This window comes from Phodopus roborovskii, unplaced genomic scaffold (assembly GCF_943737965.1).
Source record: "Phodopus roborovskii unplaced genomic scaffold, PHOROB, whole genome shotgun sequence".
Classification (NCBI taxonomy): Eukaryota; Metazoa; Chordata; class Mammalia; order Rodentia; family Cricetidae; genus Phodopus; species Phodopus roborovskii.
In genome coordinates, this window is record NW_026126567.1 from 33,658,131 (window position 1) to 33,675,947 (window position 17,817).

Below are 17,817 nucleotides of genomic sequence, written 5' to 3' on the forward strand. Positions count from 1 at the left end.
ATGAATATTGTCAGCTATGTCTTACTGTGTTTCATTTATAAATTAAACTTTGTAGTATTTATAAGTGTGTAGAAAGAAGAGTATATATGGGTCTGGTACCTTCTGTGACTACAGGCACCTATGGTGGTTCTTGAAAAGTATTCCCATGGATGGAGTCTATTATACTCATCCTTGGGTGTTTTCTTATAGTACCAAAAACAATAGAGTGTGGTATCTGAGGAATAGCCAGCCAAAGACCAATAGAGATATTTGTCTGTCAGGTTGAAAGGGGATGTGGAAGAATGGAGCCAAATAGGCAAAGCTGGGACTCAGGCTGGAGAGAGGACCAGGCCTTCACTGGAAGCAAGGGTTTGGGGATGTGGTGGAAAGCCCTGAGGTTAAGTTCCGGATCAATGTAAAGAGGGACCTTAGTAATCAGGTTTTTGGCCTCTATTTTGGGGTCACTGTCTGGTTCATGACAAGATCCAACCCCGCTTTCAGAAGGACCAAGGGGAGAGAGCAGAGGGTCTGTTGTTTAGAGAGACTCAGAAAATGAAGACAGGGATGTGAGCACACAAGAACTCTGGCTGGGCACTGGGGCTGATGCTTCTCTTGTCTCAACAAAGACCCACAAAATTCTGTTGGTACGTTTCTTGGGGTGAGCTCTTCTCTGGAAGCAAAGTGATGACTTTGCTTATGGTCAAGCCTGCAAGATGCTTCATACTAATGACAGCTGGTGAAAGCCGGGTTTAGATAGGTCAATGAAGAGAGACTATCTCCAAGCCCTGGATCCTGGAACAGGAAACTCACTGCTCTGCACCAGGACAAAGCATAGCTCTTGTTATTGAGCCACACATCAGCTCAAACATGGAACTTTCTTCTTTGACAAACATGAAAAGCTGGGGATAAGTCTCTCTCTCTCTCTCTCTCTCTCTCTCTCTCTCTCTCTCTCTCTCTCTCTCACACACACACACACACACACACACCTACCTTGTCATATTTTCAAGGGAACTGGACCAAACACACACACACACACACACACACACACACACACACACACACCTACCTTGTCATATTTTCAAGGGAACTGGATCAAATGGACGGATATACTAGTCCAGATGTATGGATCTGACGTCACATTTTCAGGCGGTGTTTACCCCTGAAGTTCCTCTAATATGACCACTCTAGCTGAAACTGTCTCAACTGATGTAGTCAATTAACTTTCTATTCTGGCACACACTAGGGACTCCTTTTTGCACTAGTTTGTCTTCCTTCATTTAATCTTAAATATGAAGAGACTCTCCACTCAGAAAGAAGGTGGGGATGTTTCATACAACAATTGGCTTTGAGAGCCTAGCCTGAAGGAAATAAAACACATGTTACCTGCAACACTAGGGAACTTAACTTCTGGGAGTCGCAGTGGGCGCTGCAGTACCTCGAAAGACCAGCAAGGGGAAGAACTCTCCGCTCCAACCAGGTTTACACTGGCCCAGAATAAAACTGCAGTGCGCAGGCTCGTGGGAGTCTCCCGGATTGGACACATGGAGGCTCTGGCGCGAACCTTCTGGTAGGCGGTTGGGGCCGTGGGCCGATAGGCCCAGGTGAGGAGAGGTGACCAGGTGGTGCTCAGGCATAAGGGGGCATTCTTCTCCTGCCTCTCAGGGAAGAGAAGGAGCTATGGATGCGCAGAGGCCTCGAGCACAGGCTGGACCCCGAGGGCCCCATGGTCTGTGGAGTGAGCCTGACCATGGGGGTGGGAGGGCAGGCCTCGGTCTAGCGGCGGGGTGAGGGGTGTCATGTCGGGGTGATAGGTGTGGACCTGCCGACACTGGATGTGCGGTGGAGGAAGGTTTGGGGATGCTGCTGAGAAGCCCGTTTCTGATAGAATTGGTAATAAGCCGCTCAGGGCCTCTAAGACCCGGCTTTGATGACCAGGAAGGTTTGGAGGCCTAGGGTGCCTCCAAACTAGTGCAGGTCGAGGTGTCTAGAGAACACCAGTTAACCAGCAACTGTTTGGAAAGTCTCCTGTGTACCTGGCACTGTTCTAGAAGCTAGGCGTTAGAGGGAGAAATAAGGTTCCCTGCCTCATATTCCAAGTGGGAGGTACCCAGGCACGGTTGACTCTAACTCCAGGAAAAGCAGGGTGAGAGCAGTAGGTTTTCATTGTGGAAGTTGTTTCTGATGCTGGGGTTCAGAAACCTGTTTGTACAGCGTACAGATAATATGCTCGGGAAGAACTGTACAATGGACCCTGCACCCGACATGTCGTTTTTCTTATATTTATTCGTTTCCGCTCCTCTATAGGTCACCAAGTAGATTTTTGTTGTGACAAAACACAGTATAAATCGCCTAGTGGATTTTAAAATTGAGATAAAATTTAATTTGAAGTCGAACAGGCCAGTATAAAATTGGTTCTAAAGGTCTGGAGGCTATTAGGGCTAGAGTTACCCTTTTCAGTCATTACCTTATATATGGCATTTAAGGAACTCAGTGAAACTGTGAGTTCCATAAAGAAGAGGGGGCCATCAAATAAATAGGGGGGGGGAGGGAGGAAACCGGTGGTCACTTACATTGAATGCTACTGTGTAAGATGTTTGTGAGGGAGGCTTAGACAGGATTGTTTCAGGCTAGCCTGGACTAGCCTACAACAAAACATCCCAGATTAAAAACCAAGGCAAATGGAAACAAAATTCACCCCCAAATGGTTTTGTTAAGTATAAATATTTTTAATCATTTTTAATAAATACAGCTTTAGTGTATACAAAAGAGGGGCCTTCTGGTCAAATTGGTTTTTAAATAGGAGAAACTAGAATTTGTCCATATGCTAATGTAATTGATCTCATAGGAAGTGAGAAATGATACAGGTGAAAGAGAGGAACTTTGCCTGAAGGGAGTCGTTGAAAACACAAGAGGAGAGTTAGACTGTTCTGTATTTTAAAACCAGCTAGAAGGGAAGCAGACTACACGGGACCATCACGTTGGTAGTGGAGGAAGATCTGTCAGTCAGCAGTCAGGGCAGTGTGGGGGAGGAAAGGTCTGGAGAGTGGGAAAGGAAACTGAGGAGATGGAATTGAATTGCTGCTGTGTTAAAGACCTATTTGTAGTCATGAATTTATGAGGCCAGTCGGTATGACTTTATGATTTTTCTGTTCATGTATTCAACATTGGGAAGGTTTACAAAGATCAAAGCAATTAGCTTCATGAAAGCATCTAATTCATTGCCAGGCACATTATAATATAACCTCTGTTTGAGTGCTTATTTTGTTTCCTTTTTCTGTTTCTACAAATGTGTCTAAGAGGGGTGACATTTACCACGGGACAGGAACTTCTTTGGCACATTCTTCAGTGAGATGTGATTGCGCTGAAGTTTGCTGCTGCCTTAGACATCTGGCCCTGATGTGGTTATGATCATCTAGCTTGGTAGCTCCAGCTGCTTGTGTTTTGGAACCATTACCCTGGGTGGGTTGTCACAGTGACAGTTATTAAGTTTTTGTGAGAAAAATCTTTTTATTGCTATACTTCATATTGGGTTTAATTTACCCACAGTTACAATATCTGCAGCTTTAATATCACCAAGGGAAAAGTCAGTTTAATAGGCTATTATCCCTCTCTGACCACTTGGGCTGTATTAAAATACAAATATAACAATGGCTGATATGGAGTGAGCTTGTTCCCAGATTTGTTGTAGACTTTAGCTGTATCTTTTCTTCCAGCTGCTTGCTCATAACTCTGTACAACTTCAGTGAAATAAGTAAAAATATTTGACATCAAAGCCAGGTCAATTGTATTCTACACTGCCTTGTAATATGACTTTGGGCAAATCATTTAACTAATGTATTTCTTTTTTCTTATTCATGATGTAGTTACCTGATGAGGTTATTGTAAGGTTCAAAGGAGTTAATGTGATGAGAACAGAGAGGTATTTTTACTGGTTGATTAGTTCCATTATAATCATCTAGCCATTGTGATTAGGTAGAGTCTAGGTACTGTATTATTTCTTCTCCATTGGAGCTTACTTACTTTTTTCCCCTGGTTATATTGCCTGTATGGGAAAAATAAATGGATATGAGTTTCATAGATGCAAAAAATAACATTTCATCTGTATTTATGCAGGTCATCAACGGGGTATAATTCTTTAGTGTGGGCATTGCCTGCTGCAAAGGGCTTGAAGAGTGAATCCAATTTTTTGGTTCCAAACTGGCAGGTCAGATACTTGGTTAGAAAGAGCAGTGATCTCCATGGCCAGTGCTGGGTACAGTGCATGGTAAATGATGTAGGCTATTTGGGTCCACACAAGAGACCTGGAAAAAAAAATCTATAAGACTAGAGAGTTACTATTATTGGGTGCATTTGTTACTGATTGGAAACAACTGGATAGGCTAGGCAGTGGAAATTGCAAATGGTCTTTGCTGATACACAGTGACAGGGAGAGTAAAAGCATGCTGCAAGGTAGTGACCCAATAAGTCTGTTGTGAGAGCTGTATGGAAATTTGCAGAATGATGTGCTCCATTTCTACAGATGAAGAATCAGTAAGTCATACTAAGGTTCTGGAACCCATTAGTTTTTAAAGAATCCCTCTGTGCAGTTCGTATGGGATCTCATTAGTGCACAAACCAGAGCTTTGCAGCTCTGACTCTGTTGCATAATCACCCTTTAAAAGCTATCAGTGTTCTGGTGCCACCCCCAGGGATTCGGATTTATTTGGTTCAGATAGGGTCCGGACATTGGTACTTTTAAAATGTCCCCTGGTGATTTTCCTGTGCTACCATTGTCATCCATATTTCCTCCTACAGAATAAATTTAAAAATAGGCATAGCTTCAGGTGGTATATTATTAGGAAAGTGAAAAACAGCATTTCTGAACTCCTCAGTAAAATATTCAGTCTAACAATCAAATGACTGAAAATGGGCATTGATGGTTGAAGTAGCATTTCTCACTTAGTAATGGAGGTTTATCAGGCTCACCCTGGGAAGATAATTCACACTTTTTCAGGAGCTTTATGTATAATCTCAATCTTACAGCAACCTTGGAGGTTGTACATGCCTTCCATAATTTAGATGACAGTTCTGAGGCTGAGAGAGGGCTAAGTTAACTTGAATATATATTTTACATCTAGATGTAGACAGTTGTTACAAAGCCTAGATTAATTTCTTCAGTGTTTTTCAAGTTGGAGCTCATCCTGGGCTAACCTGAGGGAACTTTAAAGACAACCAGCACTGGGGTCTCATTCACATAGATGCTGATTTTGGTATTCTGGGGTGAACAGGCACTGGGATTTCACAAGGCTCCCCAGCTAATTCTAGTATGTACATGAGACTGGTAATCAGGATGTACACTATGCACCTCTAAGAAAGCTTTTATTTATTATTATTATGGGGTATGTGTGCACAAGCCATGGCACCTGTGTGGATTCCAGAGGACAGCGTTGTGGAATCAGTTGTTTCCTTCCACCTTTACCTGGGTCCTGCATATTAAACTCAGGTTTAATATGGGCATGCATCTTCACGCACTGAACCATTCACCAGTCTATAGTGCACTTTAGTAATGGTTTAATTTCTATTTAAACTGGCTTATTGTCCTGCAAGTGATTGTTTCAACTAGGTTCCCTGTCTCCATGTATTCACTCTTTTTTTCCCCTTTTTTCCTCTCCCTTCTTGCCTTTTAGTAAATGTGTACCAACTGTCCCCTTTGTACTAGACACTCTTGGTACTGGGTGACACAGTGGTGTCAAGAATGACCACGTCACCAGCATTGTAAGCTTACATTGAGGGAGATGGACATTAGGTATAAGGATTTACATATATGAGGAAATTTCAAAGTCATGAAAGTACTTTCAAGAAAAAGCAGTGGGGCTGGGGAGATGGCTCGGTCAGTAAAGTGCATGCTGTGCAAGCCTGAGGACCTTAGACCCCTGGCATCCATAGAACAAGCTGCAGGTGGCATCAGGAATCCCAGGGCTGGGGAGGTGGAGACAGGTGAATCCTGGAGGCTTTCTAGCTAGCCATTCTGGCTGTCTGAGGTGAGCTTCAGGTGGACTGAGAGACTGTCAAAAACTAAGGTGGAAAGTGATTGAGGAAGTTGCTCTGTGTTGACCTCTGACCTCCACATACATGTGCACACACACACACACAAATACACACACACAGCACACAAACACACACAGAGAGACACACACAGAGCACACAACACACACACACATAGACACAGACATACACAGAGACACAGACACGCCACACACACAGCACAAAGATACACAACACACACACACACACACACACACACACACACACACACGGAAAAAGAAGGACAAGGGATAGTGATCCAAGTAGCAATGCATGAGTAGTTGCACTTGCTTCATCCTCCCTAGAGCTGCGTTGTGTTGTGTGTGAGTGTGACTATTCAGTGGATGTGTAATAGGATCTCCTGAAATCTGCTTCCTCTTTCTGTTGACCAGCTATGGCAAGCATATTTCTATGTGTGTATTTGCCATCTGTATTTCTGTTGTCATGCGCCTGCTCAAATATTCCCTGAGTCAAAAGAGTCTACATATATAGCATACAAGTCCATTTCCCAGTAAACGTTTTGTAAGTACCCTTTCCCATCCTGGTCTAGAACTGTGTGTGTGTGTGTGTGTGTGTGTGTGTGTGTGTGTTTGTGTGTAAGAGAGAGAGAGGGGGGATGCTATCTTTTAAAATAGTGGATGTATTGATTTTTATGAAGTCTATATTTTAATAGTTTTCTTTTGTATTTTGTATTCTTAATATTACCTGATTCAGTATCACGGATTCTCCCCTAGGTAATATTCTTTGTTGTTTTTGTTTTAGACAAAGTCTCACATTGTCCAGATTGATCTTGAGCTCATGGTCTTCCTTTCTCCACCTTTCAAGTGCTGGGATTTATAGGCAGGTCTGTGTCATACTGCTCTCATTGCTCACACAGCTCACACTGCTCACACTACTCACACTACTCACACTGCTCACACTGCTCACACTACTCACACTGCTCACACTGCTCACACTGCTCACTATTCACACTGCTCACACTGCTCACACTGCTCACTATTCACACTGCTCACACTACTCACACAGCTCACACAGCTCACACTATTCACACTGCTCACACAGCTCATACTGCTCACACAGCTCACACTATTCACACTGCTCACACTGCTGACCCAGCTCACACAGCTCACAATGCTCACACAGCTCACACTCCTCACACTGCTCACACAGCTCACACTGCTCACTGCTCACACAGCTCACACAACTCACACTGTTCACTATTCACACTGCTCACATAGCTCACACTGTTCACACTACTCACACTGCTCACACAGCTCACAATGCTCACACAGCTCACACTGCTCACACTGCTCACAGCTCACAATGCTCATACAGCTCATACTGCTCACACTGCTCACACAGCTCACACTACTTACACAGTTCACACAGTTCACACTGATCACACTGCTCACACTGCTCACACTGCTCACACTGCTCACACTGCTCACACAGCTCACACTGCTCACACTGCTCACACTGCTCACACTGCTCACACAGCTCACACTGCTCACACTACTCACACTGCTCACACTGTTCACACAGCTCACACTGCTCACACAGCTCACACTGTTCATACTGCTCACACAGCTCACTGCTCACACAGCTCACACAGCTCACACTGCTCACACTGTTCACACTGCTCACACAGCTCACACTGCTCACACTATTCACACTGCTCACACTGTTCACACTACTCACACTGCTCACACAGCTCACACTGCTCAGCTTTTTTCTATCTAGCAGCTTTATGGGATTAAGTTTGGTATGTGATCTATTTGGGGTTAATTTCTGTACATAGTATGAGAATGGATTGAATCTGTAATTTTCATCATTATTTGTTGAAAATACTGTTCTGTCTCCACTGACTTGATTCCTTTCCCTCAGATCAATTGACCCTGTGCAGATGGTTTCCTTTTGCTCTTCCCTGCTTATGTGTATTCCTGGGCTTACACCAATGTCATGGGGTCTGAATGTTTCACCATGTCTATGCATTGTAAGGAGGTCCTTATAGTGGACAAATATAAGCCCTTATATGAAACATCTAGTCCTTCTAGATGTTTAGAAATGCACAAAGTATATTAAACTTAGGTAAAGTAAGTAATACATTTTGCAGATACTCTTATTAGAACTCAGAATGAAATGTTGTCTTTTGGAAATGGAATGATAAAACTGATTTTGAGAAATACAAACTTGTGCCTGTTTGAGGATGAAGAATGAAAAATTATTAAGGACTTAATACTAATATAAGTTTTTGGTAATGCAAAAAGGTGAAAAATACATAAAAGTATGGATTTAAAAAATATATGGAAATGTATTTGTGGACATTATTATTTGGAAATTCAAGGAATCTACAAGAAAAAAGCTATTAGAAAAAATAGATATTAGTGAATGACTTTAACAAAGACACAGACATGAGGTCCACAAGAAGTCAATTGTATTTTTTCAATTCTGGCATTGAACAACTAAAAATTCAGACATAATTTATCATTTACAACATGAAAAAATTACAGGTAAGGTTAATGAATTCTGAAGTATTTGAATGTTTGAAACTATAAAATATTTATGAAGGAAATTAAAGAATACCAAATGAATAGAGCAATATATTGAATCTATTTGGTGTTATTTTGTTGAATACTTATAACATCTATGTCCTTGATACATACTTGCTTGTAAAGATATGTCTTTGATTTCAATATCAAGATGGATGGTGGCCTCATAAAATTGTTACTGTTTCCTCTTTTCTGTTGTGGGATGTTTGGTGTAAATTGTTGCTCTTCTCAAGGTTTGATAGCTTTCCGTTGGAAAGCACAAAGTGTTTTTGCACTGTGGCTCATTACCTTCACAGATCCTGTGCAGGGTCTGTGTGTCTGTTCTCTTGAGGGGAGCTTTAGGACTCTGTGTCTTGCTGGAAATAGTCCATGCTATCTGTGTTTTGTCTAGACTACACTAAGGAGATCTATTCTGAGTCCCCTTTGATTTCATTTCTGGCTTTGGTTATGTTTCCTCATCCTCTCCTCTCAGCCTTTTCATGTTTTGTCTCCCCTTTTGCTTCTCTGTCATGTCCCTCCCCATCCATTCTTACTTCCAGCAGTATAAGTGCAATATTTATCCAGTGGACCACCAGCCACACAGCTATTTAGGTGTAAGTTACTTTAAATGAAACTAAATACAAATGAAATTCCTCAGTCACACTGGCCCCATTTTAAGTGCTTAGTAGTCAAAAGTGGTTGGTTTTGGGCTGTGCAGTTACAGGGTGCTTTTACCACCATAGAAGGCTCTGCTGGGCAGTGCTGGCCTAGAAAAATAAGTGTTTTTCTTGATCTTTTTTGGATATATTTTTGAAAATCTTGGTATTTCTTTTGTCAGTTTCATCATTGATTTCTATCTTTTATTTCATTATTTTGCTTGCTTTGGGCTTCATTTCTTTTTAAAATTTCTTAGGCCTTGACACGATCATCAGCCTGAGATTGTAACTTCCCAGTGGAAACATCTAGTATTTTAGAAGCACCATTTCAGTGTGTGTCTAAAGTTTTTGGTGTTTTGTCTTTATTTATATTCAATTCAGTTCAAATAATTCATTACTTCTTAATTTTAGATGACAGTTTTTAGAAATTATTTTTCTTAACTATCCTCAATTTGATGACTTTAGTTTTGATTTTTTTTTAACTTCAGTCTTGTATTTCAGCATAGGATTTTTAAAGTTAGATTTATTTATTTTTGTATATGATACACGTATGTATGTGCATCACATGCATGCCTGGTACCCATGGAGTTCTGGAGAGGATGTTGGGTCCCCTAGAATTGAAATTACAGATGGTGGTAAGCCACCATAAAAGTGCTAGGAGATGAACCGGGGTCCTCTGCAAGAGCAGCCAGGGTTCTTAACCTCTAAGCCATCTCTCCAGCCCCTCAACGTAAGTTTTTGAATGTTTTTGTGGGGGTGGAGACTAGAATTATGACTTTACTTTGTGGAAGCCCATTAAAGTAGTATGTATTTATTTATTTATTTTGACTGGGTGAGGTGTCCTTGAAACTTGGTCAAATTAGTTCACAGTATTGCTTTTGTCTTCTGCATCCTTATTGTTTTTGTTTTGTTTTGTTTTGTTTTGTTTTGCTTGTCTCCACCTGTACTGTGGATTTTCCATTTTCCTTCATGACTTAAAAATTATTTTTAAAAACATTTTTTACGTGTATGAGTATTGCCTGAATGAATGTGTGTAATGTATGAGTATTCTGATACCCGTGGAGGGCAGAAGAGGGTGTTGGATCCCCTAGAACTGGGGTTGTAGAAAGTTGTGAGCTGCCATGTGGGTGCTCAGAACAGAACCCAGATCCTCTGTAGAAGCAGTGAGAACTTACTGTTGAGGTATCTCTCCAGCTCCCTTTTGTGATTTTGGAAGCACTGTTCTTTTGATAAATACACTTTAGAGTGGCTGTATGTTTTTATTAGGTAATGCATGTCTTTATGAAAAAAATTGGTGTTTGTGCAGTCTGATGCTTATATTTACTTTCCTTTTTATTTAATCAGTGTTTTCAAGGATCTTTTTTCCATTCTTTTATCAATAAATGTATATTTAAAGAGGGCTTCTTGCAGATTTATATAATTAGATTTGACTTTTTCAATCTTGTATGATATGATCACAGTGTAATGATTAATATGGCTGGGTGCTTGTATGCAATCTTGGTAATTTTGTTTGTCTGATTTGTTCTTTAACCTTATTATTTTCTTTCTCATCCTCTTTTGATTTAAGTAGGGACATTTTAATGAATGCTTTTAACCTTTTCTTAACATTAGCTACTGTATTTCCTCATTTCTGCCACTTTCTCCTCTGCCTGATTCTTTCTGTCAATGGTTGTTATAGACTTATAATGTATCATAGTTTATTTTTAATAATGCCTCATTTCACATAGAATGTAGTGGTTTTATATCAGTGTGCTACCATGGCATCTCACACATACTTTGAGGTATGCTTGTTATACATTTTTATTGTATTGATGTTATAAATCCTACAGTGTAATTATTATTATTACTTTAGGTATCATAAAATTCCTGGTCTCTTTTTAAAACATTTTTAGGCATAAAAGGGGGTTTAAATGTATAAAAACTGAGCAACAATACACTGTGCTTATATATTCCTTCATCCCACGTGCTCGCCTCTTACTGTCTTTTACTGCTTTTGGTACATTTGTTACTTAATGAATCATTGTGAATTATCACCAGCAAAAAGCTCTCCTTGGCCCTAGAATTTACTCTTTGCATATCACATTTCTCTAGAATTTGAAAAATATATTATTCTTTCTACAATTATAGTATTATCTTTTTAAAAATTCCTGCTGCTTTGTTGACTCATCCATGTATTTACTCTTCCAAACCCCTGCCAGCCACTGGTCCTTCTTTTTACAGATTCACTGTTTCTACAATGTTCTCTAGTTGCAATTATCTAGGATGTAGTTTATGCAAATTTGTTTCTTTCCTTTAGTAGTATTCATTAAGATTGCTCCATATCTTATGTGGCCTGTTTGTTATTCAGTAAATTTGTTTGTTTTTTATTCAGTAATATAGTTTGTTTGTTATTCAGTAATATTCCTTTGATGGGAATATCAGTGCATTTATTTAAATATTGTAACATATCTTAGTTGCTTCTGGTTTTTGATAATTATTGAGTACTCCAGTGAATGACTGCTGAATCTCAGGGTCGATAATATTATGCTTAGCTGTGTAAGGATATGTGAAAGCTGTCTACCAGCAATGACTTTTATTCTTGATGTTGTGCATTCTTACTAGTATTTGGTGTTGTTAATCAGCCACTATAACAACAGATAAAAACAGTATCTGGTTTTGATCAATAATTTTCTAATAATGTAGAATATGAAGCATATTTTTTATGATTATTTAGCTGTTTATTTCTTTGGTGTGTTATCGGTTCATTTATTTTAAATTGGTTTGTTTTCTTGCTGAATGTTCAGGGTTCTCTATATTTTGGGTTATAAATGAACAGATAATCTGATTTGTAAATATTTTCTTCAGGTCTTTTTTATCTCTTTCAGCAATATCTTTTATTAAATTTTTTTTAATTTTTAATAAAGGAGAAAAACTTACTGCCAACTGAGTGTGGTGGCAGTGTCTATAATCTTAGCACTTGGGAGAGGACAAGAGGAGGGTCACCACAGTTTAATGCCAATTTGATCTGCATATGGACTCCCAGGGCATCAGAGTATATGCAGTGAGACTTTGTCTCAAAAACCAGGCAGGCAAGCAAGCGAGCGAGCGAGCGAGCAAGCAAGCAAGCGTAACAACAATAAAATAACAAAAAATATTAATTGCCAAAACTTAGGTTAACTAGATTTTATTCTTGTGGTTGTCTTATTTTATAAGTTTGGACTCCACAAAAGTTACTTGAAAGTTCTATCCCTTGCAGTTGCTACTATGACCTTGTTTGGAAATAAGTTCTTTGCAGAAGTGAATAAATGAAATTAAAATACCAGCCAATAATTCGTATTCTTGTAGGACAAGATAACTTTGAACAGGCATACAGGGAGACTATGGCATGACAGTAGAGGCAGAAATTGGAGTGCTGTGCCTACAAGCCAAGGACACCAAAGACTGCTAGTGGACAACAGATGCTAAAAGAAAGGAAGACTCCTTTCCTCAAGCTCTCTAAGGGAGGGAATGGCTTTGCTGACACTTGAACTTTGTTCTTCTGTTTCCAGAACTGTGACACAATACATTTTTAATTTCTTAGAAGGCCCCCCAGTTTGTGGTTTAGTACTTTGTTTTGGAAGCCCCCGGAAATTAATACATATCCTGACACATCTTGGAATTGGGTAACAGGTAGGTAGACACAGGAAAAGTGTTGAGGCACATGACACAAAAGCTCTAGTCAAATTGAAAAAAGATTTGGGTAGCAATATGGACGTGACTCTGGAAAAGGCTTAAAAGAGAAGGGAACTGTGTAAACCATGTTTGTTTTAGAGAATACATGTATTGTCATGAACAGAATTATATTTGAAACATGGACTTCAGAGGTGCTTCTTGTGAGATCTGAAAGGAGTGAGGGCTGCAATGATGGGCACTGAGGAAGAGAGTCAGAAACGTGCCTGGATTGTGCTCTACAGTTGTGTGAAAGAAGAACCTGTAAAAAATGAGCTTGCATGTTCACCTGAGGGAGGACATTTTAAAGCAGGTATCATGGGGCCACAATTTATCTTTGTTGCTTATAATTAAAGTGCAAAGTTTCAGAACTAAGTTGAGGAGAGACCTCTTAAGTAATAATCAAATGACTTGAAAAAATTTCAACCTGTCCAGGAAATATGCTTTGGAAACAGGATCACAGTGTGGCTTTGACATAGATTAGGCAGACCCACATCCTTGTCACACTGAGTGGGTGTTGAGCATTGTGGAACCAGTTAGAAATATTGGTTAATGTTAATAGATTTTTAAGGTTTGTAATGCTGTGTGTATGGATGCATGCCATGGCACTCAGAGAATGACTTGTGGAGTTGGTTTTCTCCTTCAACTCTTACATGAGTGCTGGATTGAACTCAGGTAGCTGGGCTTAAATGGTTTCTGCCTTTACCCACTGAGCTATCTTACTGCTCATTAATGGCATTTCTTCTGATGTTCATTATTCTATAAGTAAACAAAACTGGGGGTGGTGGTGGGACAGTCTGCTGTTTAGTAGCTGTTAGATGCCTTCCTGATGTCCTGGCTGTCTTGTGCAGTGGAGTATAGGCAGAAGCAGGGTTACATAATGATCACAACTGCTTGTTCCAAGTCCCAAAGGTGCAGCTACAGCCATGATTATTTCAAACAGCTTTATTGAGTTCCCTGTAATCATTTTTATGTAGGCCAGTGAGGGCACTTTGTATAGGCCAGCGGGTGCACTTCTGTTGGCCCACAGAGGGTCTGTTGTGACTGGAACAAAAAACAAGCCCTCCCCACAACTGTTATGATTGCATGGGTGTTTGTTGTGATTGATGCAAACAGCTGCTTTATGGTCGTGTCACCAAGAAGGTCAGCATAAAGAGTGACTTGGAGACACCTTCTGTGTTGCTTTCTTTGATGCTGTAACATCAGTCTCAATAAGAGGCCTTTCTCAATGAACCTTTTTGCCTGTGTTTAAAATTCACTAGTAGAGTGTACTGTGCTTTTACATAAAGAAAAAGCCAGGTAAATGCAGCTATGCATGCCTAGCAGTTGGCAGGTGGTTCCAGAATTCAAGGAGAGCCTTGGTTACACAATTGAGTTTGAGGCTAGCCTAAGCAACATGAGACTGTTTCAACAACAGACCACTAGGGAGTTGAAGAGATGGCTCAGTAGTTAAGAGCACTTCTTGATTTTGCAGAGGACTTCAAGTTCAGTTCTCAGCACCCACATAGGAGCTTACAGCCACCTGTAATTCCAGTTCCAGGGGATCCAGTGCCCTTTTCTGTCACACATACAGTACACATGCATACATTCATGAGCATAAAAATAATATTAAAGCAGCCCATATCAACAATACCAACAAAAAAGAAAGAAACACAGAAAAAAGATGGTGATAACAGCTGAGTGGATTCAGCACAAATGCATTGAGCAGTTGGCAGGCTAAACTTTAAAGTGGTGCAATCAAAGAGCGGACAGGGCTTTACAGATGAAGAAGCAGCCAAGCAATGGAGAGTGACAGGCAGACTGAGCCACAGAAGTGGCACAGTGGGTGGCTGAGGTTCTGACAAGTGCAGGAGAGAGCTGTGGGTACTGCTGGAGGCCTTGGCAGCAGCAACAGTGGAGTTGCATGGGTGACCAAAAACAGAAGAAGCAAGGCAGTGACAGTGACAGGAGCCAACAGTGGAGCTGTAGCATAGATGACTGTGACATCATCAATTACAGAGCTAGGCATGGCCTTATGGACAATGATGGCTAATCTTGATTACCAAGTACATCTGGAATACACTGAAACCCGTGCAGCTGGGTACACCTGTGATTTTTCTTGATTGGATCATTTGGGAAGATCCTCCCACATCTGGGCCACACCTTCTGATCGCAGCTTTTATAAAAGGACATGGAAGAAGAAAGCTTTTGCATTTTTTTGGCTTGCCTTCACTTGCTCTGGCAAGTTCATCTGTCGTGTTGCTGAGGCATTTCTTTGCTGGTATTCCAAAGCACTCCAGCCACCGCACTAGTACTGAAGAGATTAGGTAGTGACTCATGGCTCCATAGCCTTTCTGTTGCTTTGTATCTTCTACAATGTACTGGCTGCTCTCTAGTCCCACCATTTCTGAAGCTTGACTGTTACCACCACAGTGACCCTTTAAGGCAGTTTACCCTGGGGGAGATGAATGAAGGTTGTCAAACTTTGATACTCTGCAAGTTAGAAACAGGTTAGATGGTAGTATGGGTCAGGACTCCTGGAAATATTGACATGGGGTATGCATTTTAAAAGCCCAAGGTAAGTATTTGTGACTTTGGGAGGTTGGAAGGCAGGCTTTTGTGGCTATAATTGTGTCACCAAGTTGAAGCATGCTACCAAGGATTGCTGGGATCCAGCAGAGAGTAAGAAGAAAGGAAGAATTTTTGTGTTGAGCTTACAGTGAGCATGCCCTGGTAATGCCTGGTGTCCAGAACAGTGAGAACACATAGTTCTTTTATGGCACACAACTTAAGCACAGTGACAGCCTGCGAGTATCTCCTAGAAGTTATAGCTTTGTGCTTTACACTTAGGACTGTGATCCATTTTGAATTGTGAGAGGTACAGTGCTTATGTCTAGATTTCTTGCATGTTAGTGTTCAATTATTCTGGTACCATTTATTGAAAAATAATATTTTATCCATTGAATTGCTTTGCTACTTTATCAATGATTACTTGACTCCATTTGTGTGGGTTGATTTTTTGGCATCTCTGTTCTATTGATTGGTTTGTCTGTGCTTCCAGTAGTCTTATGTAATATTTATTATTCAAACCTTATGGCAAGTCTTGAAATGTCGTATCAGTCTTCTAACTTGTGCTTTAGGGTTTTGGGCAGTTCTGGATATTCTATCCATATCCTTAAAGGGGATTTATTATTATCCACAAAATAACTTGCTGGGATTCTCATTGGAACTACACATCCTGAAAATAAAATTTATTGAGATCTTAACAATAGTAGATCTATACATGAACATGAAAGCATCTCTCCAGTTATTTAGATTTTTTTTTACCAAATTTTTGAAGAGTTACTGTTACTATGTTGCAAAGGTTGGCTTTGGCACATTAGTTTTGTATTCTTTGTCTGATTGCTGAAGCGTTTTGTTACCTTGTGGTACTGGGACATGAGTCCAGAGCCTCCTGCATGTTATTACTTCCTCTTCTAATACTAATTCATCTTTCATTTCTCTTGTGTCCTAATGCACATGCTGTCTTGTCTATTGGTGACATTCATTTTTTTTAGGTGACCTCTGTAAGAAGGCTTTTTACCTTGTTTATTCTTTGATATTATATATATATATATATATATATATATATACATACATACATACATACATATATATATATATATTCTGCCATCTAAGAAGCCAGCGTTTTACTTTACTACAGCTATTTTTCTACCTTGTCTTGTTGTTTGCAGTATCTAGGATTTCTATGGTTCTTATTAGAAGTGTTGGAGAAGAAAGGCATCCTTGCCTTTTCCTTGTTACCTTTCTTTGAGGAAAGCATGTGACTTCTCATCTTTAGGTTACATATATTTTATAGAATTAAAATATTTAAAATTTTTCTTATATGTGTATTGTCTTTACATCATTTCCCCCTCCACGTTCTCCTTGGGCTCTCCAAATCCCCCTTAAATTCGTGACTTCTTTTCTTTAATACACAAACATGAATTTAACCTCACAAAGTCCATGTATATCTTTGAAAATATTCTTTAACAATTTGAGGGAGGTTCTCTTTTGGTCCTAGCTTTCTGATCATTATCAAGAGTAAATTTGATTTTGTCAAATGCCTTTTCCTGAATCTGTTGATATCATGTGAATTGTCAAGAATCAGTGAGTTACTTTGCCATTAGGCATTCAACATCCTCCCTATAAGAAATTAATAAGTGAAGATTGGCCTCTGAGCAACCATTGCTCAGATGTGGAGCTTTGAGAGACCTACAGAGAGGGTGGGAGTAGGAGAGAGGTGTGTGCCTGCCTGTGTCTGTGGTCTGTGTGTTATGGTGTATGTGTGTGTGTGGTAGGGTTCTATGTATATTTGGGCACATGGGTATGTGGAAGCGGGAGGTCAATGTGAGGTATCTTCTCTTGCTCTGCATTTTATTTTTTGAGACAGGGTTTCTCACTGGACTGCAATTTTCTCTTTCAGCTAGACTGACTGGCAGCAAGCCTGAGGATCTTCCTCCCTAGCTAGTTTGTGCAGCTTATGGTATATGCAGGCATGCCTGGATTTTTATGTGGGTTTAGAGATCTGAACGCAGGTCCTCAAAATTGTGTAGCAAGCACTTTACTGAGTTTTCACTCTAAAAGAAACTATTTGACTGAGGCTAAGGGCTTGTTTTCTGCTCTTCATCTTTCATTTTCCTTGTTCCTGAATTATTTCATGGGAAACTTTAGTTACTTCCTGATAAACCCTTCAAAGCCTGAGTCCATTTGACTTTTTTTTTTTTTTTTTTTTTTTTTTTTTTTGAGAGACAGTGTCTTACTAACCAGCTCTGGCTGGCTTAGAACTTACTATGTAGGCCAGGCTGGCCTCAAAGTCAGAGATCTTCCAGCTTCTTCTTCCTAGCTGCTAGACTTAAAGTCATGTACTGCCATGCTTTATGGGC

At 40.1% G+C, this 17,817-nt stretch overlaps 1 protein-coding gene across 1 annotated transcript in view; it reads left to right on the top strand.

Annotated features, from left to right (window-relative positions):
* Nucleotides 1-1,601: 1,601 nt before the first annotated feature.
* Nucleotides 1,602-17,817, top strand: part of Ptpn20 (protein tyrosine phosphatase non-receptor type 20) — a 70,174-nt gene continuing 53,958 nt past the window's right edge. The window contains exon 1 of the mRNA XM_051202499.1: nucleotides 1,602-1,705. Within this exon, the coding sequence (XP_051058456.1) occupies nucleotides 1,657-1,705 (49 nt within the window). The 5' untranslated portion in view covers nucleotides 1,602-1,656. The remainder of the gene's footprint in view (nucleotides 1,706-17,817) is intronic.